Source organism: Chenopodium album, chromosome 23 (genome assembly GCF_948465745.1).
Source record: "Chenopodium album chromosome 23, dcCheAlbu1.1, whole genome shotgun sequence".
Classification (NCBI taxonomy): domain Eukaryota; kingdom Viridiplantae; phylum Streptophyta; class Magnoliopsida; order Caryophyllales; family Amaranthaceae; genus Chenopodium; species Chenopodium album.
Genome location: NC_137856.1, coordinates 823,569 through 848,907, shown reverse-complemented (window position 1 = coordinate 848,907; position 25,339 = coordinate 823,569). Strand labels below are relative to the sequence as shown.

General features: G+C 34.6%; 1 protein-coding gene and 2 pseudogenes across 1 annotated transcript; 2 read left to right on the top strand and 1 right to left on the bottom strand.

Moving 5' to 3' along the window:
• The first annotated feature begins 893 nt into the window (after nucleotides 1-893).
• Nucleotides 894-3,166, top strand: LOC145609200 (pentatricopeptide repeat-containing protein At4g14050, mitochondrial pseudogene; annotated as a pseudogene).
• Nucleotides 3,167-13,065: 9,899 nt separating this feature from the next.
• LOC145608594 (F-box/LRR-repeat protein At4g14103-like) lies at nucleotides 13,066-15,779 on the top strand. The gene is made up of 4 exons (XM_081664207.1): nucleotides 13,066-13,128; nucleotides 13,823-14,848; nucleotides 14,967-15,119; nucleotides 15,226-15,779. Exons 2-4 carry the CDS (start codon nucleotides 13,835-13,837, stop codon nucleotides 15,571-15,573), a joined length of 1,515 nt encoding a protein of 504 aa, XP_081520333.1. The 5' UTR covers nucleotides 13,066-13,128; nucleotides 13,823-13,834; the 3' UTR covers nucleotides 15,574-15,779.
• Nucleotides 15,780-16,544: 765 nt separating this feature from the next.
• On the bottom strand, nucleotides 16,545-19,716 carry LOC145608311 (receptor-like kinase TMK4 pseudogene; annotated as a pseudogene).
• Nucleotides 19,717-25,339: the final 5,623 nt, after the last annotated feature.

The window sequence follows — 25,339 nt, the reverse complement described above, 5'->3', positions numbered from 1 at the left end:
CAGGTGTTCAGGTCATCTTGTCACGTGTTACATTATAATTTGTCCATTTTCTTAGAATTATATTTCAATTTAGTGTTTTTTACCGCAGTCAAACAAACAGAAAAGCGAGGGAGACGTACATCAAGCACTTTTTCTAGCCTTGATGGCTGTTACATCATATCACCTTTAGGAACGAGCAATCCACCATAAATAATTGAAGAGAGTTAACTACGAGTCTACGACTTGCATCTGTTTGCACCTCTATGTTTAGCGGTCTGACTAGGCTCGCATCTTACTGTTTCTGGAAAACAGAGTATTTTTTGGGGTTAAGGTAATAATGTCAAGATGTCCAATGGTAAAGTCCAATGAGTGTCCGAATTTCCCTCAGCTATGCTTTGCTGTCCGAGAGCTAGGCCTGCAAAAGAGAGAGAAGGTTAGCTGCCCCGGAGGTGTGACCCGGGAAAGCCCCTCCGATGCTTAAGTCAGCAAAAGTCCTTTAGAGAGAGAAAGAGTAATGAGAGAGAGAGAAAAAGTCCTCTTCTTTAATGATTGGAGAGCTATTGATAGTTGTACTTTCAGGTGGCATGAGTTGTATTTAATTGGACATATTAAGGTTAAATATGTACTTTGCAACCATTAATGATGGGCTGGACCTCGGATGATATTTTCGTGATTCCAGGTCAATGGGCTTAGGACAATAGAATTGGCCAAAACACTTACCATTGACCCACATCATTTCGGCGGTATTTTAATGTGGGTCATCATCAGTTTTTAAGTCAATGATGGACAATAAGTTTTACTAAATTTATTAATCACATAAAAATCTTTATATTAAGATGCAATATAATAATACTAGTAGTAAGTTCTTTCAAAAAAAAAATTAAAAAAATACTAGTAGTAAGTAAATTACTAAACTGTAATCTTCCAAGGTCAAAACTAGCAGCCAATTTTGTAATAAACTCTATTTAACAAATTTAATGCACCCAAAGAAGTTGAACATCGAATGGTTTTGCTCACATTATCTCCACCAACTTAGATCCTGTGCAAAACTTCAATCTCTCTCCTCTGGCCAAAAACTCCATACCCAGATCACCAAACTTGGTCTCCATCATTATGGCCCAATACCCAACTCCCTTGTTGAAATGTATGGCAAATGTGGTGTTATTGATCATGCCCTCAAGGTGTTCGATGAAATGCCTCAAAGAGATCTTGTATCTTGGGCTTCAATTCTTACTGCTTATAATCATGCTGGTTTTCCCCATAAAACGCTTTCTTTGTTCCTTAGAATGTGGGAGCTTGATAAGTTACTGCCTGATCATTTTGTGATTGCTAGTCTTGTTAGGTCCTGTGCTAGCTTGGTTGATGTTAGGCTTGGTAAACAAGTGCATGCTCATTTTGTTCTGTCACCCTTTTATGAGGATGATGTTGTTAAATCATCACTAGTCGATTTATACTCAAAATGTGGGTTCCTTGACTATGCTAGGATGGTTTTCGATTCGATTAAGGTGAAAAATACGATTTCTTGGACGGCTTTGATTTCGGGTTATGCTCGAATTGGACGGAAAACTGATGCCGTGGAGCTTTTCAGGAGGATGCCTGACAAGAATTTGTTGTCTTGGAGTGCTTTGATATCTGGGTTGGTGCATAGTGGTCATGGGAATGATGCTTGTGGTATCTATAGGAATATGAGAAGAGAGGTTGATCATGGTGCTGACCCATATATTCTTTCTAGTGTTATTGCAGCATCTGCTAATATGGCAGCACTACAGCTAGGGAAGCAATTACACTGCTTGGTTATATTGCTCGGGTTTGAACGTAATTTGTTCATCTCCAATTCACTCATTGATATGTATGCCAAATGCAGTGATCTTTTAGCAGCAAAAGGCATTTTTTCATGTATGTCCAAAAGAGATGTTGTGTCTTGGACTTCTATCATAGTTGGGATGGCTCAACACGGCCAAGCAAAGGAAGCATTGGCTCTGTACGATGAGATGGTCATTGATGGTGTAAAACCAAATGAAGTAACATTTCTAGGGTTGATTTATGCATGTAGTCATGTAGGTTTAGTCAACAAAGGTCGGCATTTCTTTGATACAATGGTTCAAGATTATGGGATGAGGCCCTCTTTGCATCATTACACATGCCTATTGGATGTTCTTAGCCGTTCCGGTCACCTTGATGAGGCCGAGAAACTCCTAAAGACAATGCCATATCATCCTGATGAAGCTGCTTGGGCTGCTCTGTTAAGTGCTTGCAGGAAACACAAAAATACAGAGGTTGCTATAAGGGTTGCTGATCATTTACTGTGCTTGGGGCCTGAAGACCCTTCTTCTTATATTTTGCTTTCTAATACATATGCTTCTGCTTCTATGTGGAATAATGTGTCTAAAGTTCGCAAATTGATGTCTACAATGGATTTGAAGAGAGAGCCTGGTTATAGCTGTGTTGAACTAGTGAAGGAGAGTCAAGTGTTTTATGCAGGGCAGACATCTCATCCTATGCAGGAAAAACTTATTGGTTTGCTTGAGGAGTTGGATATGGAGATGAGAAAAAGAGGTTATGTTCCAGATACTAGTTATGTTTTACATGAACTGGAGCAGCATGAGAAGGAGAGACATTTGTTGTGGCATAGTGAAAGGTGGGCTGTTGCATATGGCTTGCTTAAATCTGCTCCTGGTACCACCATACGCATAGTGAAAAATTTACGAACTTGTGGGGATTGTCACACGGTTTTAAAATTCATAAGCAGCATCGTAAAGAGGGAGATCATTGTTCGAGATATCAACAGGTTTCATCATTTTAAGGATGGTAGCTGTTCTTGTGGTGATTTTTGGTAGGCACTTACAAGCTGAGTATCTGTATACAGGATGTAATCTACCTCTTCATTTCTCAGGAGTCTTATAAAGGTTTATAGCACCCTTTTCTTAAAATGTTCATATTTATGGTACTCTAAACACACATACACACCATTACGCTGTCCTTTGAAGTCTTAACTATGGCCTGATGATCCCCGAATTGTGTTTTTGTTTAGTCCTCAAAATCTTAACTATTGCCTGATGATACCTAAATTCTGTTATTTGTTAACTTTATATTGATCTCTGATTCAAGAACCCCCAATATCAATTTTCATGAAACTCTTATAAGAGTTTTAACACTGAAGCATCTTCTAACGAAAAAGTTGTGCTCCTTTTCCATCCCTTAGAAGGTTATTAGTTTACATAAAGAACACATTTGTCCTAAGTCAGCAATACATCATTACTCTAGTACTTTAGAAAAATTGTGTTCTTCTTAGGAGTTAGGATGGCAACTATGTATTCCTTTAGAATATATGATCAATATTGTCTGCTTGTAACATGTGTTAAAATGCATCTGTTATTTTGTTTGTGTTGGGATCTTTGTTAAAAGGAGATGAAGTTAATAATCTGTGTCTCTATCTTTAAATCAATTATTCAACAAACAGAATCAAATGTGATGTAGTTCCCTTAACTATGTGCAACAAGTCTTATTTAATTCCGTTATCAGTTTACCAATATGAAGTCCCATTCTCTTAGAGGTGCATCCTGTTTATTTAGAATGAGAACGTAACTGGTTGGCTGTTTCCAATGGTTAGTTTGATGTATCCATGTTAGTTGTCATAAAGAGAAATATAGCAAGGTGACTCTTCACTTAGTTATCCTTTTTTTTTTTTTTTTCCTCATCTGCCTTTATTTCTTTTTTTTTTGTATTTTATTTTATTTATTTTTTATTTAAAAAAAAAATAAAATTCTGAGCCTAGAAGGACGCTATTGAAGATGCCCTGGCCATTTTCCAACCCGTCATCTTGGTTCTTGAGGATGTTGCTCGGAGTGAAGCGGAGATTGAAAGAGCTTTGAAGGTAACTCATTTACTCATCACTTAATTATTGCATTTTTTGATGTTTAGGATTTATGAGATCATATTTAGGAAAGACTTAGATATGTTATTGTAGATTAGGGATAAGGTTACTATATTTAATAATCAATACTGTTAGTTTATAATATTTTTCTCATAGATAATATTTCTCATGAATAAAGAAAAGTAATGTACGGAGATGTCTAGAAGGACATTATTGGAGGCATGAAATCTTTTACTCTGTAGTCTATAATTTTCACACCTTTTTAAAAAATAAATTTAATTCTAATTTGTTCTGCGAATTATTTGGGCTTCTTGGTCTTGGGTAACAATTTGTATGAATTTGATGTTAAATAGTGTCAGATAATTGATTTATTTCCTGAGGATGGGAAATTATGGGGTTTTATTGGGGTGAATGGAAGACTGGAGTAGTTTATCTAGATACTTATATATATATTTGGTGATATATAATAAGACACTTCTGAAAGCTTGAACTATAGTTGCCTGCTTTAATGATTATTAGGGAAAGAATCATGAATTTTAGTTGATTTATACCTCTTTGAGGGTTGATCGATTGATAGAGAAGTCACTAGAGAGAACAAAGGGTTTAACTGTGGAAAAATAAACCATTTGCAAGTCGTTTTGTAGGGTTCAGCTACTTTGTTATACAATATTTGCATAGGGCTTGTGGCTCTGATGTCAAAGCGTTAATGTTATCCGTAATTTCGCTTTGATGTTTGGTCATTGTAGAAAGCTTTGATGATCAGCCATTATAGTAAGCCTTTCTTGAATGGTCATCCCAAACGCGGAACTGTGGGAGGTGGAGGTGGCTTGAAGAAGATAGTGAGACTTGCTTATGAATTATGAGCACATTCTCTGTCTCCTTTATTGCATCCTTGCATATAGCTCCTCATTCCTCAATTGAAACTTGGAGGCTAAGCAAGTTATTTGAATTAGCAGTTGAGGGTTCAACTAGAGTTATGATTTCTGACAGAGATCAGAAGTGGTGTCCTAGCCACCAATTCACTGCACTTTTGTTAGCCACCAATTCACTGCACTTTTGTTAGGTGTTGTGAGTTGTGACAAGGGCATATCGCGGAAAACACCTTAATGCTATCAGAGCTCAATTGGAAAATGTCTTGGGCAGGAAGTCGTGGTGACATCCTGTGCAATAGTAGAGTTTGACATAGAGAAAGAAAGTGACAAAGCAGATCGGTTGTATAGATAAGTGAGGTGATGAAAGAAAAGGTTTATTTAGAGAAATACTGCCTTTATTTCACTAATTTTGTGAGTAATATTCTCTCTGTTTTCCCAATTTCGACAATTCCTCATTTCTCACTTTAATGAGTTTAACAAGAAAAAAGACCTTTCTACAGTGAATGAAGGAGACTCCAACTTCCAATTAAACTCCAAAGCTGCGGATCCTGCTGAATTTAGCTTTTATGCACTTGTTTTTGAAACAGGCAAGCGGGGGAGAGAGGGGGTGAGGCAAGAAAAGAGAAGGTGTGAATGAGCGTTAAGGTGTAGAGTATGTTAATTGTCAGCCAAATAGTGGGTAGAGAGGCTTGTAAATTTGTAATCACTCACTTTTGTACCGGATCTGTGTGGGAACAGATAAATAAAATTCCTAAGAAATGAACTGTAAATGGTCATATATGATTTGTTTGCTTGTTGCTGTCCTGATGCCTGATGGCTGATTTCTTGATATCTACCATCTCATCATGTATCTAGTATCAGTGTGAGAACAGATAAATAAAATCATCAAGAAGTGAACCTTCTCTTGTAGTTTAATTATATGGAAAGGAAGAAAGGAAAATTATGTCCGCGTTCAGGTCTCATTTTACCAAATTTCTATTGTCAGACAAAAGGAGATTTTGTGCATTATATTCTCGCTATGTTCAATTGGTCAAATTTGAGTAAGCAATATTGTTACACTCCTGGATGTTACTCTTTAACTGCTTGATCTTCTGCTGACTGTCTTGATTGCAGCAGGGCTGTTCCTATTGTTAGCATTTAAGGTATTCTTGGATAGTACGAGGTATATTTGCTTGTTTGTAATCTTTGTACTACATAGTTTCGTGTGTCTTTATTCTCAGCATGACGACTGTGATTTACCATGCTTTTAATTACTAGCATTACTCCTATGTAATAAAAACAATGTATATAATGAAGTATAATCATGCTATATATCTCAGATGTCAGGATTTAGATCCATATTCTAAGTGACTAAGTCTCTATCGAGTAAACGGAAACAGAACAAGTTGTTCATTTTTAAAAAATGATCAATATGTAGGCACAGACCTTATAAAATTTGTGTTTATACTATATTACTGACTACTGTGATACCTTAGCTTCTTCTAGACAATGTTATATAGGGACTCTAACTCTAATAGGAAGCCAACATGTTGCTGACGATTAATTTTTCCCTCGGTGACTCATTCCAATCGCTTATAATTTTAGCATTATAAATTGATTATAGCACATACAAGGATTTGGTTTGGGTAATCTTTCTATGATGTCTTTGCAGAATCCATCTGCTACATCTACGAGGCAAGTTATGGATGACGATGGCTGGCTGATCACTGGAGATTAGGCTGGATAGCACCTTATCTTTCAGTAGGGAGAAGTCGGCTTTGTGGAGATGTTCTTGTTCTTGAAGGACAGGCTAAAGATACTGTAGTTCTCTCAGCAGATGACTTAAGTCCACAATCTTCACTTTCTCGTGATCCACATTACTTTACATTGTATGACAAGCATGATTCACTAATCAGTTTTATTCATTTCTCATCCGTTGTCTTATTGACAAAAATGTTATTGTATGCCTGGAATAAAGAAGCTTATACTCGAGTTTGAGCTGTCAACAGTGAAATGAGTGCAAGAACAATGTGATGAAAAGATATGTTTCCTTGAGTTTCTAGTTACACCTCTCCGACCCATTTGCCTCTTCTGATGTCCAGAACTCAAACATTTTCTAGTTTTTGATTGATTTTTTTCTTAATACAATTAGAAAGTTACTTCTATCAGGTTCTCCCTGCTACCTGGTCTTCATGTGTTTCTATTCGTGGTGTAGAGGATAATCTGCCAGTGTTTGACAATTTGAAATACCTAGAGCTGGGGTTTTCTGATTTTAACACTTGGTCTGAAGTGCTGGTGCTATTTCTAAATCGTTTGCTGGTCTTAGAAACACTTGTTTTTCCTAACGTTAGTACTCTCTCTGTGGCTTACATCTTCACTTGATGATGCTGAATAATAAATTGAATTCAAACAATGGTGTAACGTAAAGATGTTGATTTTGATTGCAGGGATTGTTTATTTGCTGTATGGGTGAAGACAATTTTGGCGATTTAAAGAAGACCCTCAAGGAAGAAGAATTTTTGGAAAAAACTCTAGCAGTGATTCCTTCATGTTGCAGATCACATCTTAAAGAATTGTGATTGGTTTGTACTATGGGAAGAAGTGGAGACATGCATTTGTGTTGGAGAAATTCATCTTAAGAAGAGGTCTTGAGTATGCTCCAGTATCAGATCAAATGACGCTCCAAAGCGCGGTGCATAGTTTACCAAGGGCCTCAGCTAAATGTTCAATTCGGGTGCAGGACAATTAGACACAATTTGATTTACAATTTGACACATTTACTAATGTATGTAATGTAATGAATTAAGGAGTACTTTTATTACTCATTATTAATTTATTCAAATACATTGTGTATTACTAATAATTAAAACTTTGAAAAGTAAATTTAAATTATATTCCCATTACAATGATAAGAAAACAATATTGTACTTTTATTGAAAAAATGATAGGGGCTCAGGACATATCGAATTTCACTTCATTCAACGCTAAATTGACATAGATGTACTGTAATATTTATAACACAGAAAATACTCTATAAAAAAAATAGACAATATATGGTAGGGTAAACATCTATGCCTAGAATTATAAGAGGCAGGAGGTCACTTTTATATTCCTAATCTACTCAGTACTCACTAAGAGTAAATCTTCTCACTTGGCCTATATGGCTATATAAGCATGCACAGCTCTGTTTAAGATGCATAACTGACAGACCAAATTAAGTACTAATGCAACTTACATTTTACAGAAAAAAAAAAAGAATTCATTGCATATGTTGAGACGAATTAAATTGTCTACCATGGCGATCACAGATCAGTACCATGAGTCCATGTATGGCGCAGATAATCCTATGGTGACATTAAGGGTAGCCTTATAATACTGAGCAGCAGTACCGATCAAATTCTTGTAGAAATCATGCAGCTAAAACAAGTACTCACAAAGAAGAAAACAGGTAAGAAGACAAGAGTATGTCGATTTTCTTGAAAATAAAAAGGCGCCTTTCTTTCTTTCTTTAATTAATTTGATTTTCATAAGCCGTTACTTGAATTATTTACTAGATAAGCCCCGTGCGATGCACGACATAAAAAAAAAATTCATTAAAATAAATATATAATTTATATATGTCCCTCATATGAGATAAATTATAGAATCATAACCATTAATTGCCATTTGCAATGATATATGGATCTTATTAATTTTGAAGAAGAGTAAAAACTTAAGCAAACTATGCATTCGAGGGTACCCTATAACCGAGAGTAATTATATTTTAAAGCCATAGTCACTCATAAATTCATAATATAAAATATGGAGTTTAATATAATATAATATAATAATAAAAATAATTGTCTTACAAAAATATTGTTATAATTTAAGGTAAAAAAATAAAATAAGAATATGATGTCAGCAATTTATTTAGGCGGGAAATTTTTTAACAACGGCTTGACATGTTTACAATTTTAAAAAGTAATGATGTCAGCGGATGTTGTTTTAGTTTATTTATAGATATAGATAGATAGGGCTTGAATGAAGTGTTTTATTAATTGGGCTTGTGCGGGGCCGGGGGAAAGGTTGAAGATGATATGGGGCCGAAATCCTTTTTTGTGAGTCGGGTTACTTATTCGATGGCTACTCGGTTTGTTAAGTGTTTCTTATTCAGGGGTTAGAAATAGTGAATCGCGAGGGAATTGGAGCATAGTCATCTTTGTATATTAAAAGCTAAACAAAAGTCAAATAAAAAAGAGAGACTGTTAAATACACTCAAGTATACCGTACACTCATGAGTATTAAAAGCAAAAACTAACTTTAAATATAGTTGAATGTACGGTACACTCGATTATATATAGCAAACTCTAAATAAGAGGTCGTTTAAGTAGAATTTTTGACACCATCAATTTTGATTTACTTGTGTAAGAACTTTTTTAATTATTATTTAAAGAAAGTGTAAGAATCTTTAATATATATAGATAGGATTATGTGGGTAGTTATGTTAAGTTGGATTGTTTTTGTAAAACCAGTAGTTTGGATTATTAATGTCAAATTTGCCTTCTTAATACTCCAAACTAAATTAGATCAACTATTTAATTAAACATGCTCAATATCATATCCCAATTAAAACCAAGGTTCATGCTCAATAAATATCAACTAACTCGTTATGATTCCTAATTTATCAACATGCTTAGAATTATCATCACAATAATACATCACACATTATTTTTAAGGAAAATTTGTCAAAAATAAGTCAACCTTTATGTAGTTAGTTCAAAATAAGTCAAACTAAGAATAAGTTAATGAACTGGTCAAATGACCTACAACCTACCAACTAAGTGGTTGGCCATTGATAGGTTGTCGTACACCTGTCAAAAATAAATTCCTAACAAAGCCAACTAACAATGTAGTAGGGTAAGTAGGGTCGAATCCACAGGGAGATGGTATAAATCTAACCTCTAAGAAATTGGAGAAACTAACCTATGTCACGAAATTGGGAAAGAGAAGTAGTCTAAATTAAAAATAAGAATAAAACAATTAATAAAAGGACCTAGGGTTATGGTTCACCATGTTTATAGTTCTAAATCTATCAAATATCAATAACAATTCAATCAATCAATTATCTAGAGCAATTGCTGAGCCTACGGTCGGGTCTTAACGCTCTCAATTCAACATTTATAGTTCGATCGCTTACATAATCAGAATTGCTAATTGTAGGTAAGCCTCTAAAAGTAAGATCTTTCGATTCAAACTCTTATTAACATGAATTAATTAAACAATTGATCAAGTTGCAAGATTAACAATAAAACAATATCAATTAGAGAAATCAATAATCAAAATATTAATAATATCAATCAACATTCATAGTATAATCATGGATTCTCAAACCCTAGAAATAAATTACTCAAACATGAAATAAATAAATAAAACTAGATCTAAGGAATAAAACATAATAAAAAAACAAGAAAATAGAAATAAAATACCTCAATGAAATAAAATAGTAAACCCAAGAATCATCCATGGAAGAATCCATGGAGATGCCATGAGAAACTAGGGTTCGAGAGAAAACTAAAACGAACGTAAAATAATAAAAGATATAAAAGGCATAAGGGAAAATAATTATCCCTTGAGTATTTATATTATCCTAAAACTAATCTAAAAATAATTAAAGAAAAGAAATAAGAAAATACAAATTACACAAGTTGTATTACTATTGGGCGATAGATGATGGCGTGGCACGAAGATGATCGGTGCAATCGAGGAACGAGTGAAGATATGCAGCGGCAAAGCTTCGTGGGCTGCTGTGGCTGGTCGGTAGAACCTGCGGCCGCAGGGTGGTGGCCGCGCCCTGGCAGTAGCAGCAGGGAGGATCGAGTGGGCGCGGGAAAGACCCGCAACAAAATCTCGCGGGTGGCTGACTGCAACACCTGGTTTCAAATGCTCATAACTTCTGTTCTAGGAAGCTTCTTGGGGCGTGGGACCTATCATTGGAAAGCTCTTTAAGTCTAGTATCCAACACAATTTGAATCGTATCAATCCGATTTATAGAACTCAAGTTATGATCAAAAGAGTGGACAAAGGTCAATTTTGCCACTTTGTAAAACATCGTTTTTCTTCGTTTCTAACTCAAATTCATTTCCGTAAAGTGCATAACGACCCTTGTGGATGCTATATTCATTCCTCATGCATATAAATCTCAAAACAAGCTTCCACAAACATATATCCTTCATTGAACAACCTCGATTCATCGACTTTTCATCCTTTCATTATCCGGTTCTTCCAAAATCACTCCGAAAACATCCAAATAGTTATGGAAACTACCTGAAACATTAAGAAAACACAAACGAAGCGTAATAGAGCACAAAATGAACAAGTTATGCAATTACAACCTAATAAGCGATAAAAGACTCAAAAAGCAACTATAAAACTACCATAAATGTGCCTATAAACTCTATATAAATGTGATTCATCAGCCATATCATGTGGCGGGGGTTACTTGTAGGATTACTTACTCAAGGGTTACTTATTTAGGAATTACTTGTAGCGGTTACTTACTCAGTTGCTTAGTGCATAATTTGTGTGAGAATAATCCATGACCGACTGAGTAAACCTTGAATAAGTAACTTCTGAATAAATAACCCCTATAATAATCCATGACCGATTGAGTAAACCAAACAAGTAACCTCTGAATAAGTTACCCCATTTACAAGGTGTGACATTGTGACCCAATTGTGATCAAATAATTCATTTTCTTAATTTCAAATTATTTATATAATTAATTAAAATATAAATCTTTTTAAAAAATTAAAACAAATCCTGCCTCATCACTAACCAGTCCACACCCTTACGCCTTGCCTGCCACCACACAGACCACCTCCTCCTTCACCCCCTGTTTTTTTTTTATTTTTTATTTTATCTTTGCCATCCCACCGCCAACCCCGACCCCTAACACTTTTCTCTTCTCCTTTTTGAACGTCGGTCGACATCTCCTCTTCTCAACCTGACCCCTTTCTCTTCCCTCTACCTAAACACCAGCCTTTGTCGACTGAACCAACCCAAACCCGCAAAGCCACACCTAAACCCAATTTACCCACCTCGAATCCCCACCCTAACCACCAAAATATTATCATATCTACCCAAAAACCCGTCCCTAACCATCAAAACCCACTTGAAAAATCCACCCTAAAAAACCCAACACTCATTCAAAAATTGTTTATTGGTGATTGAATTTGAATAAGGTGTTATTTGAATTAATTTATAGTCCCCATCTTTATACTTAAAGGATGATAAAGAAAAAGGTACTCGTAAAAGTTAGTAAGGAAATTTTTGCACTCCCCCGTCCACGATTATCTGCACCAAGCCACCAAATGCCTTTTTGTGGACTCATAGGCAAAATTTTTAGTGTAGATTAATTAAGTTTAGGTGGACTTAATTAAGTTGTAAAAAGGAAGGAAATTGGAGAGAGAAGGTGGTCCCATATGTTTAAGATTGTTAGTGGGTTAAAGTCAATGGGAAATAGGAGAGAGAAAGTGGTCCCATATCTTTAAGTTAGTACTCCCTCCGTGTTTTTTTAAGTGATACATATTCCATTTCCGGCTGTGTTTTTTTAAGTGATACATTTCCTTTTTTGGCAAAACAATACATTAAAATATTATATCTCTCTCCTCTCATGGTCCCCACCCAAACCCACTACCACTTTTTTATTATATCTTTCCTCTCACATTCATTACTTTTCAATAAACTATTAACCCCACTATTTTTCTTTAACAATTTTTTAATACTCCACTACCCCACTTGCCTCTTATTTTATTAAGTTAATTAAATTGCCTAAAACTATGTGCCGGTCAATATGTATCACTTAAAAAAACATGGAAGGAGTAAGATAGTCTTTATACACTTTAAAATTTACTGAAAGAGAAAAGATAAAAAATTACATAACATAATAGAGAGCACCTAATTATGGCAAATGTTGCAGATTATTATGAGCGGGGGAGTTTATATCTTAAATTATCCTAACTCTTTTTTAAAAAACAACTAGTGTTTAGTCCCGGGCGATGCCCCGGGTAATTTCATAGGATTAATTTTTAATATACATTTTGAATTATGACTCAATTTTTTTTTGTAATTAAAGTTTTAATTCATATTATCATTCGCTATATTAATATTTTGTAATATAAAGATAACATCAAAGTATTGTATAGCTTGGTGCTAAGACATTAGGTTGCGGGAATATAAGGTTGTGTGTTCAAATCTTATAATATAGAAAGTATAGATTATTCCTAACCTTTTTTTTAAAAACAGTTATTCCTAACCCTTATCAAACAAGGAACATGATCTCTCTTTAACTGTTCTGTTACGTTACACTGTTGGAAACCCCAAAAAAAAAAAAAAAAAAAAAAAAAAAAAAAAAAATTCTCTTCCTTCATTGAATTAGCTTCACAGGTAAGATGTTTTTATATTTACCTTTTGATATTCGAATATCTATTTCACAATCTAGGGTTTATGGTTAATTAAACTATCAGTATTATCAATTTAGGGTTCTTCTAAGATAGATTGTTGAACTCTTGCTTATTATTACTGATGTTATGAATGATTATTCTGATCAATTTTTCTATTAGAGTTTTCATTTTTGCACTTTATATCAATGTTCTTAAATGAGTACAAGTTAATGTGATTTTTGGAGCCTAAAGTGATGATTGAGTTGAGTCAATTTTGGTTTTTAATTTTGTTGCAGAACCCTTTAATTTTGTGAAAGTTTATCGATTTTTCTTTAATTGATATTCTACCAGGTTACTAAGTTTAATAAACTTTGACTTTGAGGTACATGTGATTTTTAATACAACTATGAGCTACCTATAACTATGGGATTAGGTTTATTATAAACAGTAGTATATCATAGATTTGAATTCAAGTGTCCGGATTGGGTTTTGTGAGGTCCGGATTGGGTTTTTTCCGAGTTAGTTTTGGGTTGCGTCGGCTTTTGACACCTTGATTACCTTTAAACATTAGAATTAATTTATAAAGTGTAAATTTTTTGTGAAGGAAGCAATATATCATAAAAATATGTAATTTTATTTCATGTAAGGATAATTTATATACTAATCGTAGATTAATAATCATGGATATTTGATTTCAGGACCTCAAGTTTATGGATTTCTGGTTGAAACGTGATAACCTAGCATTAGATAGGCTATCCTGTTTGCCTATTGAATTGTTGATTCGGATACTTTCTTTGCTTCCTATCAAGGATGTTGTTGTTACTTGTGCGTTGTCTAGAAGAATTAGACGTGCATTTCCATGGATTACCAGCCTAGACTTGAGTGATTCACCTGTATCGAATTGTTTGCAGCATCCATACAAAATCCAGCGTTTCCCTGCTTTTGTCAATTTCGTTGATACTGTCCTCAATACACACCAGTCTCGGTATCTCACCAGCTTTAGACTTCAACTAGGCAAGGACTTCGCTGCCACATGCTATGTTACTTCCAAACATACTCCTTATGGATGTGTGAAAGGTTGTTTCCCGGACTTGAAGTCCACGCAAATAAATGCGTGGATTACTTTTCCTTTAACCTGTATTGGCCTAAAGGAGCTTGATCTCCGTATTCATGTGAGGGAACCAGGTGAGCTACCACCAGATATCTTCATGTGTGAAACATTGGAGGTGTTGAAGCTTGATGTCAACCTGGGTCTTGATCAAGTTTGCAACATGTCATCCTTTCGTCTTCCAAGGTTGAAACTATTACACCTTCACGCCACTCTTATTTACGAGGATGGTTTTCTGTCAAGGTTAGTTTCAAGCTGCCCTGTACTTGAAGACCTCAAAGTGGATGCATTTTGGAATCATGTCAAGTACACACGCATTTCTTCGCCTTCTCTTCGGAGGTTATGTTTAGATATGGCTAAACTTGATACATATGATAGCACTGATTTTGTACTTATTGATGCTCCTAATTTGGAGTATCTTTATTATTTTGATAATTTACCAATACAACACTCTATTACAAACATGGATCGTCTGATTGAGGCACACTTAACCATTGGAAATTCCATCATGGTCCCTACTCCGCCAACACATCCGGGTTCACGGCAAGTAATGCTTAGCCTTATCAGAGTGTTCAATAACGTTCAGCATTTATCTTTGCGCGGCGTGTGGACAGAGGTTTGTTAACATTTCTATTTTATATACTCGCAATGTTTCTTTTTTATTGTCATATGCATTTTATACTTTGTATTATGTAATGTGAGATTGACTGATCTGATTGCACCTTTGGTTGAAGGAGTTAAGCTTTGGTGGTGTAGAGGATAAACTGCCAGTGTTTGACAAATTGAAATATCTAGAGCTGGGTTTTTCTGAGTTTAACACTTGGAATAAAGTGCTGGTGCCATTTCTAAATCGTTCGCCGGTCTTAGCAACACTTGTTTTTCCTAATGTTAGTACTCTATCTCTGTGGCTTACATCTATCTTCACTTGACACGGATTAATAAATTAAATTCAAACAATGGTTGATTTTGATTGGCATCTAATCTACTTTGCAGGGATTGATTTGTTGCTGTAATGGTAAAGACGGATTTTGCGATTTAAAGAAGACCCTCAAGGAAGAAGAATTTTTTGAAAAAAATCTAGCAGTGATTCCTTCATGTTGCAGATCTCATCTTAAACGAATTGTGGTTGGTTCGTACTTTGGGAAGAAGCGGGAAGTATATGTGATTCGGTTTTTGCTGAGACATGCATTTGTGTTGGAGGAATTGATCTTAAGGAGAGGACGTGATTATTATGTTCCAGTATCAGATCAAATGACGCTCCAAAGGGCCGTGCAGAGTTTACCAAGGGCCTCAGCTAAATGTACAATTCGGGTGCAGGATTCACAGTTTGACACAATTTGAAGTAATGAGAGGACGTGAGTATGCTCCAATATCAGTCATTTACTAATGTAATGTGATGTAATGAATTATATAATAGTTATTGCTTCTATTATTACTTTATTCAAATATGTAATGGTAATAATAAAAGTAAATTTAAATTATATCCCTATCTCTAAAACAATATTGTAATTTTAATGAATACTTCTTCCGTTTTCTTATACTTGCAACAGTTTGACTTTTACACTATTCATGTACTCCACTTTGACTAGCTTTGATGATTTATAGCTAAGAAAAAATATAGTCATGTGTGATCTTGTTAGATTTGTCTCGTTTTATACTATTTTAATATCTAACGTTTATAATTTTTACATATTGCTAATTAAAGATATAAACGATTGTAATAATGTATCGGCAAGCGTGAAAAGAAAACAGAGGAAGTATATGTTAGGGGCTCAGGGCATATTGAACTTTGCTTCATTCTACACTAAATTGACATATACTTCGTACTATACATAAACAGTACTTAATCAAAAATAGAAAATATATTACGGTGTTAGGGGTAAGAATTATCCCACCTTGAGTTAGGTGTACCAAGACTATTTTATCTCAATTGAACCAGCAAAAATAACCGAAATCGAGCAACTTAAATGAGCACCAATATGATGAGTAACACCTAGTTCAAGGGAGCCTATGTACAAGACGAAGGTCCTCCGCCCAGGATATTGTCTTTGTACACAAAAAATGACAGATGAAGTATCATACTACGTAATAAAAATTTTCTAACTGATACTTTTCTGAAGCCTCATAAATATCTCATGACTAAAATCTCAATGATCAATAAGAGTCTTCAATTTTGGGCAGCAACCGTGGTGTTTCTCCTATACATGTTTTATTTGAATATGTTAAAAAAGATAGTTGCAATATGTAACGAAGATAGTATAAGTGTATAACAATATAGACGGAAACAGAATATTGTCCAGATTTTCTGACAAACTTAGATGCATATGAATTATGCCTTACGAGCTCTGTAAATTCCTAGCAAGGATCCCATACTAGAAACTGGATTGATTGGTCACTTTTCTATTCTTCTGTGCGGAAGTGTAAAGGATAATATCGAGTTAGTCGAATTCTCACCCATTTACGAAGGTTACTCCTGTTTCAGGCCGGTACAGTCCATACTGCTGGTCTCTTCCCGTTGATAAAATGTAATGTTCTGGATTATCCCTTGTACTTTCCCATATTATTTTTGTGGATACACATCTCCTAGATTACGGAGAAGTATACAATTTTAGTCAATCAAGCTACATATTTTTTCATATTCTACTAAAAAAGAGTACAAATCATAGAGTACAAGTCCTCTAAACAGAAACTAACCAAAAAATTACATTATACAGAATAACTTTAATCTCTCCAGTCAAGTTACTCCTTAGAGCCCCATCCAGCTTCTTTAGTCTATGATGAAGCTAAATAATTGACTTATCCCACAACAATGGCCAACGTAACTTATCAATTAGGATCGCAACACTTTCCTCATCTGGGTCCTGATAAAACTGAGTCGGAAAGTTGGGTTATTGGCTCAATTAATGGGTGTCCATCTATGTTCAAAATTGCACACGAATAGTCACTAATAGCTATTGCACCTTCCTGTCCTTCCAATAGTTTCACCACCATTGACATGACAGGACGTCGAGTTGGCTCTGTATGCAAACACCACAATGCAATTTTTATAATCTTCTCAACGTCTTCAGCATTTTGCTTCGTATCCTCATTGCATTCGTTTAGTAGATCAAACAACTGGCACTCCTCAACCTTCTGTTTGACTAGTTGGATGAGAGTGCTTTCCTCAGGTTGAGAGTAATCCAAGTTCTTCCTCCCAAACACTACTTCTAAGACTACAACCCCATAACTATACACATCCGCTATCTCTGTGATCTTTCGACCTAACCATTCAGGGGCAAGGTACCCTCGAGTTCCCCTCATTTGAGTCATTGCATAACTTTCATCCCTATCAAAAAGCTTTGCAAGACCGAAATCAGATATTTTGGCATTAAGGGCGTAATCTAGAAGTACATTTTGGGGTTTTACATCTAGATGAGCTATTCTCTTTTGACACTCCTCATGCAAATAAGCCAACCCCTTTGCAATTTGCAGGATGATCTTTCTCTTAGCATCCCAGGTAAGGCTGCCTCTTGGATTTGCGCTAAAAATCCATTTATCTAACGAACCATTACTCATGTACTCATAAACCAGAAGTCTATGTTTGTTTTCAGCACAATATCCAACCAATTTCACTAAATTTACATGGTGTATGCAGCCTATGGTCTGAACCTCTGCTAAAAATTCCTTTCGTCCTTGTCCAAGATTATCCAAACGCTTTACTGCAATTTTTGTTCCATTACTCAAACTTCCTTCAAAAACAGAACCAAAGCCACCGACCCCAAGTTTCTTCTTAACATCAAAATTGTTAGTTGCATCCATCAAGCTTTGATAACTAAATTTCACAGGAAAATTAGGAGCTAGTTGTGAGAAACTCCCCCCCTCTTCTTGGGATTCTATCCGTTGCCTTTTCTTCCTGTAACACTTGTACATAAACATCATGAGAACAACAACGGTGATCACCACCGCAGCCACTGAAGCATAGGGAATAAAAGACCTCTTTGAACCCCCACCTGACTCAGAAGAGGAGCTTCCCCCAGAACCCGGAGAACCAGGTGGAGCAACATCCTTCTCAATATTCTTATTCCCAGAAGTGAGCAAAATCACCCCAGGACTAAAACTCGGAACTTTCCCACTAATGTCATTATTTGTCAAATCAATCTTCTTAAGCTTGGGCAAGGAAGCTAAAGAGGCAGGGATAGTGCCAGTCAAGTTATTATTACTCAAATTCAACTCCGTCAACGACGTCAAATTCGCAAATGCCGGGGAAATGGTACCCGAAAACCCTTGTTTCGCGAAATTAACAGCAACTACGTGGCCACTCGAATCACAGGTCACAAAAATCCAGCTATTACAAGCATCATTACCCATCCAAGCATCAGCTAACTTAATTGGATACCCTAAAGCCCCAGCAACATGAAGCAAAGCAGTAACCTGAGGATCACAATCCCCAGTAACATTCCTACAAAAATGATTATTACCCAACTCTACTACTTTAACAGTCTGAAAATCAGGAAGAGGCCCTTGAATATTGTTATTATTAATAGTAAAATTCTCCAATTTAGGCAAACTAACAATTGAAGGTGGAAGAATCCCAGAAAACTTATTATCCCTAAGTTGAAGATCAAATATCTGAGTACAAGCAGATAAATCAGGAATTGAACCAGTAAATGAATTAGCATGAAGCCATACCTGAGCTAATTGGGTCATACCCGAAACAACATCAATCGGACCCGATAACAACCCACCAAGCTGATTATTAATCCAGAAATTCTGAATAGCAGACCCGTTTAACGAACCGGGTAAAGACCCACTCAAATTATTATTGCTCAATCTCAAATTCTGCAACTTGGAAAACGACCCGAATACATCCGGGATTGGGCCTTCCATATTCACATTATGAGCAATGAAACTGACCAAGCTTGAAGAATCAGTGAGCTCCAAAGGAAATTGCCATGGCGCAAGGTTATCATTAAAAGAGAGTGTGAGAGTTTGAAGCGAACTCAACCCAGAAAAAGCACCAGATGGAATTGAATTGAAATTGTTATTATCAAGAAGAACAGTTTGAAGAAGAGTGAGATTAGCTAAAGAAGGTAAAGGGCCGATTAATTCATTGTTTTGCAGAGAAAGAGTGGTGAGTTGAGAGAGAGTATTAATGGAAGAAGGAAGTGTAGTTTTCAAAGATTGAGAAGTAAGATTAATATAGGTAACCCTGTTGTTATTATCGCAATCTACACCATCCCATTTGCAGAAATCTGTGGAAGAATCCCACCCAGAAGGAGGAGATGATGCGAAGGATTTAAACAAGTCATTCATGGCAGATTTGTCATCTGCAAAGGTGGAAGTGAAGCTAAGGAGTGTGAGGAAGAAAAGGATTACCATTTCCATTTGGTGATTGGAGAGAGAAAGAGGGGAGGGGATGAGGAGGAAATGGTTTGGAAAGAGGAGAGACAACAGCGTGTAGATGGAGGGAGCAGAAGACCGGGAAAGTCTTCCCAACAATAGTTATACATAATACGGAGTAATTTGAATTCTTAAACATTCAAAGTTCACCCAAATCTCATTTTTCTCTACTCTTCGGTCAAAGTATTTGTTATTTTATATACTACCTCCGTTAATAGTTATTTCACTATTTGCAACATATTTTATAAATGGATGCTAACTATTATGTATAACAAATGTTTTTTTTTTTTTATTTTTTTTTTTCCTTTTTAGGTAATCATTTCTCTCTATCTCTCTCCTCATCACATGCCCCTAACTTTTTCTATGTCCATTTTACTCTCACAAACAAATTTTGCCTAGGAGTTCGCAAACACTCCATTTGTTGCAAATAATAGTTAACGGAGAAAGTATATATATATTTTTTAGTAAAAAATACTAATGTTCTACTGTGTACAATATCAGCCCCGTTTCTGAGATTTTGGTGGCCTAGGGGCGAACTATTAAGAGCCTGTTCATATTTACTTAATTTCAGTTCAGTTCAGTTCAGTTCAGCTCCAATCAGTTCAGTTCAGTTCAGTTCAGTTCCAATCAGTTCAGTTCAGCTCTTAATTTCCCTCTCACATAAAATATTCATTTCAGCTCAATCCAGTTCAGTTCAGTTCAGTTCAGTTCCAATCAGTTCAGCTCCAATCAGTTCAGTTCAGTTCAGTTCAGCTTAGTTCAGTAAATATGAACAGGCCCTAAATCGGGGCCCTAATGTAAATTACAAGTGATGTTATAAAATTTTTGAATATTATTTCAAGGTATGTCAAATTATGATAAAATGAATACTGCTTATTATATACAAGTATATTTTAATCTGAAAAAAAAAATCTAACACAATCTGCTTCCACCATAGTGTATACAATTGTCTTCTAAACACAGGGCAAAAATTGCCACACAAAAATTTTTTATAACAATTACATCAAAAACATAACTACTTATTAAAATGAGTAAATATAACACATTAAAATACGGCCGGATTTGGTAAGTGTAACACTTATTAAAACACGAAGGGAGCACATCAAAATTTTACATAAACCTCTAATAATTAAATTAGGAACAAATAAATTGAACCTTCAAGAGTCACGATGATGAATTCCTAAAAGCTTTTGAATGGAAAGTTTTCATTATTGATCTGCTCAACGTTTTTCTTATCATTTTGTCAACTACCTTCAATTTCTTACCCCCACTATATTCTGTACAGTATTTGTAGAATTATAGTTATCTTTCTCTCTCTTCATGATGTATTTGATTTGAATATGGGTTAAAGTAATTGAAGTGAATTAAGGGAGTCAAATAAACTTTTGGAGTAATTAGATTGGGAAATTGGAAATTTTGATGTGATTATTAAGGAATTGGAAACTTTTGGAGTAATTTTTTTTTGGAAACGAAAATCTTTTGTTTTCAATGATACGGAGTGCGAGAATACGGGATTACAGGGAGCATTTAAAGAAATATAATGGGTTAGAGTGTTAGACTTATGTTCTTCAATTATGGAACCAATTTAAACAAAGTTGGGCTTCCCATTCTGGGGCCCCGGGCAGCCGCCCCGCCTGCCCTGCCCCAGATACGGGCCTGTACAATATAATACTATTGATCAAATCGTACACACTAATAATGGAGTAAATTTAAACTATTCTCCATTATTAGTGAGTATGATTTGAACAAGAGTGTATACTTAGGGTTGAATGGAGTAAATTCCAAGAAGAAAAAAAAAAAAAAAAAAACCAAAGTAGAACAAATGATAAATACAGACTTACAGAGTAAGTGTATTTATTAACAAAATAGCATAATATAACATAATTCTTCCTCCAAAAATAAAAAAAAAAAAAGCATAACATTATACGGGTATTCTTAATTTAAACTGGCAAGTCTAATAATCTTTTGATATAGATTGGATCAGGGCCGTCTCCGATAATTTGGTGGCCCTGTTCTAACTTTTAAAATTGGGCCCTTCAATTTTGGAGGACTATTTTAAAAGGTTAAAAATATTATTATTATAAGATGGTTTTTTTTTTTCGAGTACAGTACTACAAATTATTATAGAGCTTAAATATTCATAGTAATAAGTTTAATAGCAATTCAATAAAACAACAAACAAAAACTTTTTATTTAAAAAGTGTCATCCTTTTAATATTTTTTGAAGCAAAATCCACAAATATATCTTCATAATCAAAGATGAATTTTTAGGTTTTAGTTTGAAAATGATGATCATTTACAAGGAAGAAGGTGAATTTGTAAGGTTACAATTGTTAATTTTTTAAATTATGGGGCCCTGATTTTGAGGGGCCCTGTTACGTGTGTGAGCAAAAACATGTCTAAAGACGGTCCTGGATTGGATTGTTTTACAAAATTAATTAACTACACTAAAATTAAATTTTGTGATCTTTTTTATCAATATATCATAAATAATTACATAATGACGATCTTTAAAAGGTTATCCTTAACAAAAATTTGACACTATACTTTAGAGTAAAACATCATACTCACTTAAAATTTTTGTAAGATTATATTAACAAATATTGACCATTCAAGATGAGTAGACCACATTAGTTGAGATGAACTGTATTTCATGGCTTCTTTAAAACGAGTATAGACGAATAGTAGTCAGTCCAAGAATGAAAAACGTCAAGGCTTCATGCCAGTCTGTAATTTGACTTTCTTAAACCTCCTAACTAGTACTATTAGGAAAAGTCAATAGTTTTATACTTTTGGAGTACCAAAATGATTTGTAATAATATTTGAGCAAAAGATACATTCTCACTAGTACTATTAGCAAAAGTTAGTAGTATAGGAGTACCACTGGAAATAAAAATAAAAATTGTGTACCAAAGAGAAATGCTTTTTCATACTTTTGGTTTTTCTCTTTGGGTTCCGTTAAAATGCAAAGTGATTTACTCATTTAAGTAATGATCTTCATATCAATTTAGGGAAAAAAGGCCAAAAAATTACTCTCTGTTTTTTTAAATGTTTCACTTCCAAAAAACAACCATTTTTATTTAAGTGCCTCATTACTAAATTTAGAAACCTCACTAACATTATATATTATTTCTTTTATTTCCATTTGACCCCACTATTATATAATAATATTTCTCCTCCTCGCATTATACCTAGTGGGCCTTATTTATTCATATTTTTCTCTCTTGTTTTTCCAAATATTTTATTTCTAATTATACCCACTTATATATTTTTTGCTTAAAACTCCGAGCACACCCCAATGGGGAACCTATAAAAACAAACTGAAAGAGTACTCGTTCCAAACATGGATGAAACTTTCTATAATCAAAATCAAGGTCAAAGAATTGATACAAGACAAAGGTAAAAAACTGTCTTCTTTTTCAGAAATAAGGCAGAATTACAGGAGACAATGAAACATGTGTAACAACGTTTACTTAGGGCCTGTTCACATTTACTGAACTGAACTGAACGAACTGAACTGAAAAAGTTTTTAATTACTACCCCTAAAACTGATTAATTTAAGTGATTGCTACCCTTTTCCTTAATCAGCTCCTAATTAGATGATTTAAGCTCTTAATAATATCATTATCCGACTAATTTTCAATTAGTTACTTTTAAATCTTAATTTACTAATTAAACCCTTGAACCACCTCTACACCACCATTGCACCACCACCAACCACCGCGCGCCGGCACGTACTATGCATGAAACCGCGGACGACTCCGACGACACTTTACCTCGACCCCGACACGGTCCGAACCACCACTCTTCTTTCTCTTCATTCATCCCTAATTTGTAAACCCTAATCCTAATCTCCTATCTCTCTCTTCCAAATTCATTGCAACACATTCAATTTTTAATTTGGGGATTTAAGGGTTTCGACTGGTGGTTAAGGGGAGGAACGAAATGGAGACGGTAGGTGGTGGGGCGAATCATGTTCACCAGCTCCGGGAAGGAGGTTTTGGCGTCGGTCGGTAGGGAGGGAGAGTTATTCGAGGGGAGGGAGTTTCAGGGAGAGGAGCAAAGTGGTGGTTCAGGGGTCGAAGTCGAGCTAAGTGGGAAGCATAGTGGTAGTTCAGGGATCACCGCCGGCACGCGATTTTACTGGTAGTACTCGCCGGCGCACGGTAGTCGAGGTGGGGAGCAGGGTGGCGGAGGTGGTGCAGTGGTGGTTTAAAGGTGGTGTTAGGGTTTATTATTTAATTAATCATGGCTTAAAAACAACTACTTCCTCCGTTAATGGTTATTTGCAACAAAGGAATATTTTATATCTCACAAATAATACCCCTTTGTTGCAAATAACCATTAACGGAGGAAGTAATTACAATTTTGCTGGATAATGATATCATTAAGAGCTTAAATTGCCTAATTAGGGGCTGGTTAGTGAAAAAGATAGCAATCACTTGAATTAATCAGATTTAGGATAGTAATTAAAAACTTTTTTTTAGGTAGTAATTTACAAAGCCTCTGTTTTTGATATAGTAATTAACAATTTTTAAAAAATTAATATCCTAAATCAACTAAATAAAAATAAATAATACTCGTATACTATATAAATTTTAAATAAGAATACACACTACAACGGGAACTGCATGAACATATATAGAACCATATCTCATCTTCATTTTTTTTTCGGTCAACTCTCGACCAAACTCTTTTGCCTTCATCTCAATCAAACTTGAATTCTTGATTGAATAACCAAAACCTTTATTAGCCCAAATTTCTTTCCATTGGTTTTTTACACCCCTACAATTGATTTGAGAAAAAAAAAATCTCATGCCCCACCAGTAGTACCGAGTGACTTACAAAATCATCAGGTAACAATTGTGGGATATTATGCTTTTCAGCTGCAACAATATCAATAAGACCCTCCTACAAACAATTTAAAGACAACTAACTTATATAAATATAAATATAGATATCGGAAGAAAAATTATATATAATAGTCATATTGTACATAATATTCTTATAATATACAATTTTTTTTAATACATAATATAAATATAGATATCTTCCTTTTCTTTTTCGATCAACTCCCGACCAAGCTCTTTTGACTTCATCTCAATCAAGCTTGAATTTTTTTATTAAATAACCAAAATCTTTATTAACCCAAATTTCTTTCCATTGGTTTTTTTATAATCCAATAGACGATCCTCCTTAAATATCACATGCTCTACCAGTAGTACCGAATGACTTACAAAATCTTCAGAAAACAATTGTGGGATATTATACTTTTCAGCTGCAACAATATCAATAAGACCCTCCTACAAACAATTTAAAGACAACTAGCTAATAGAAATATAGAATTCGAAAGAAAAATTATATATAATTGTCATATCGTATATAATCTTCTTATAATATACGATTTTTTAATACATAATAATCATACCGTATTTAATTGGGATCATTCCAAAATAATCACAAGTGAGGTTGTTTTTAAAAAATTGGCCAAATTTGGGATTATTAAAACCAATTTTTTCTAAAGTTTATATTATTTATAAATTAACAAATTACGTGTAATTACATAGATATTGTATTTTAGGCCTTATAAAAGCAAAATATTATAGAAGATATTGTATTTTTTCTAGTACTTCTTGGGGCTAGATTATAAATGAAAGCTAGTGCTCATTTGGAGCTTTTATTATTATTATTATTATTATTATTATTATTATTATTATTATTATTATTA

Excerpts from the sequence above, each read along its gene's own strand:
- LOC145608594 (XM_081664207.1), top strand. The coding sequence starts at position 13,835 with ATGGATTTCTGGTTGAAACGTGATAACCTAGCATTAGATAGGCTATCC. Across the intron at positions 14,849-14,966 it reads TGCGCGGCGTGTGGACAGAG|GAGTTAAGCTTTGGTGGTGT; the intron begins GTTTGTTAACAT and ends CTTTGGTTGAAG. Across the intron at positions 15,120-15,225 it reads CAACACTTGTTTTTCCTAAT|GGATTGATTTGTTGCTGTAA; the intron begins GTTAGTACTCTA and ends TCTACTTTGCAG.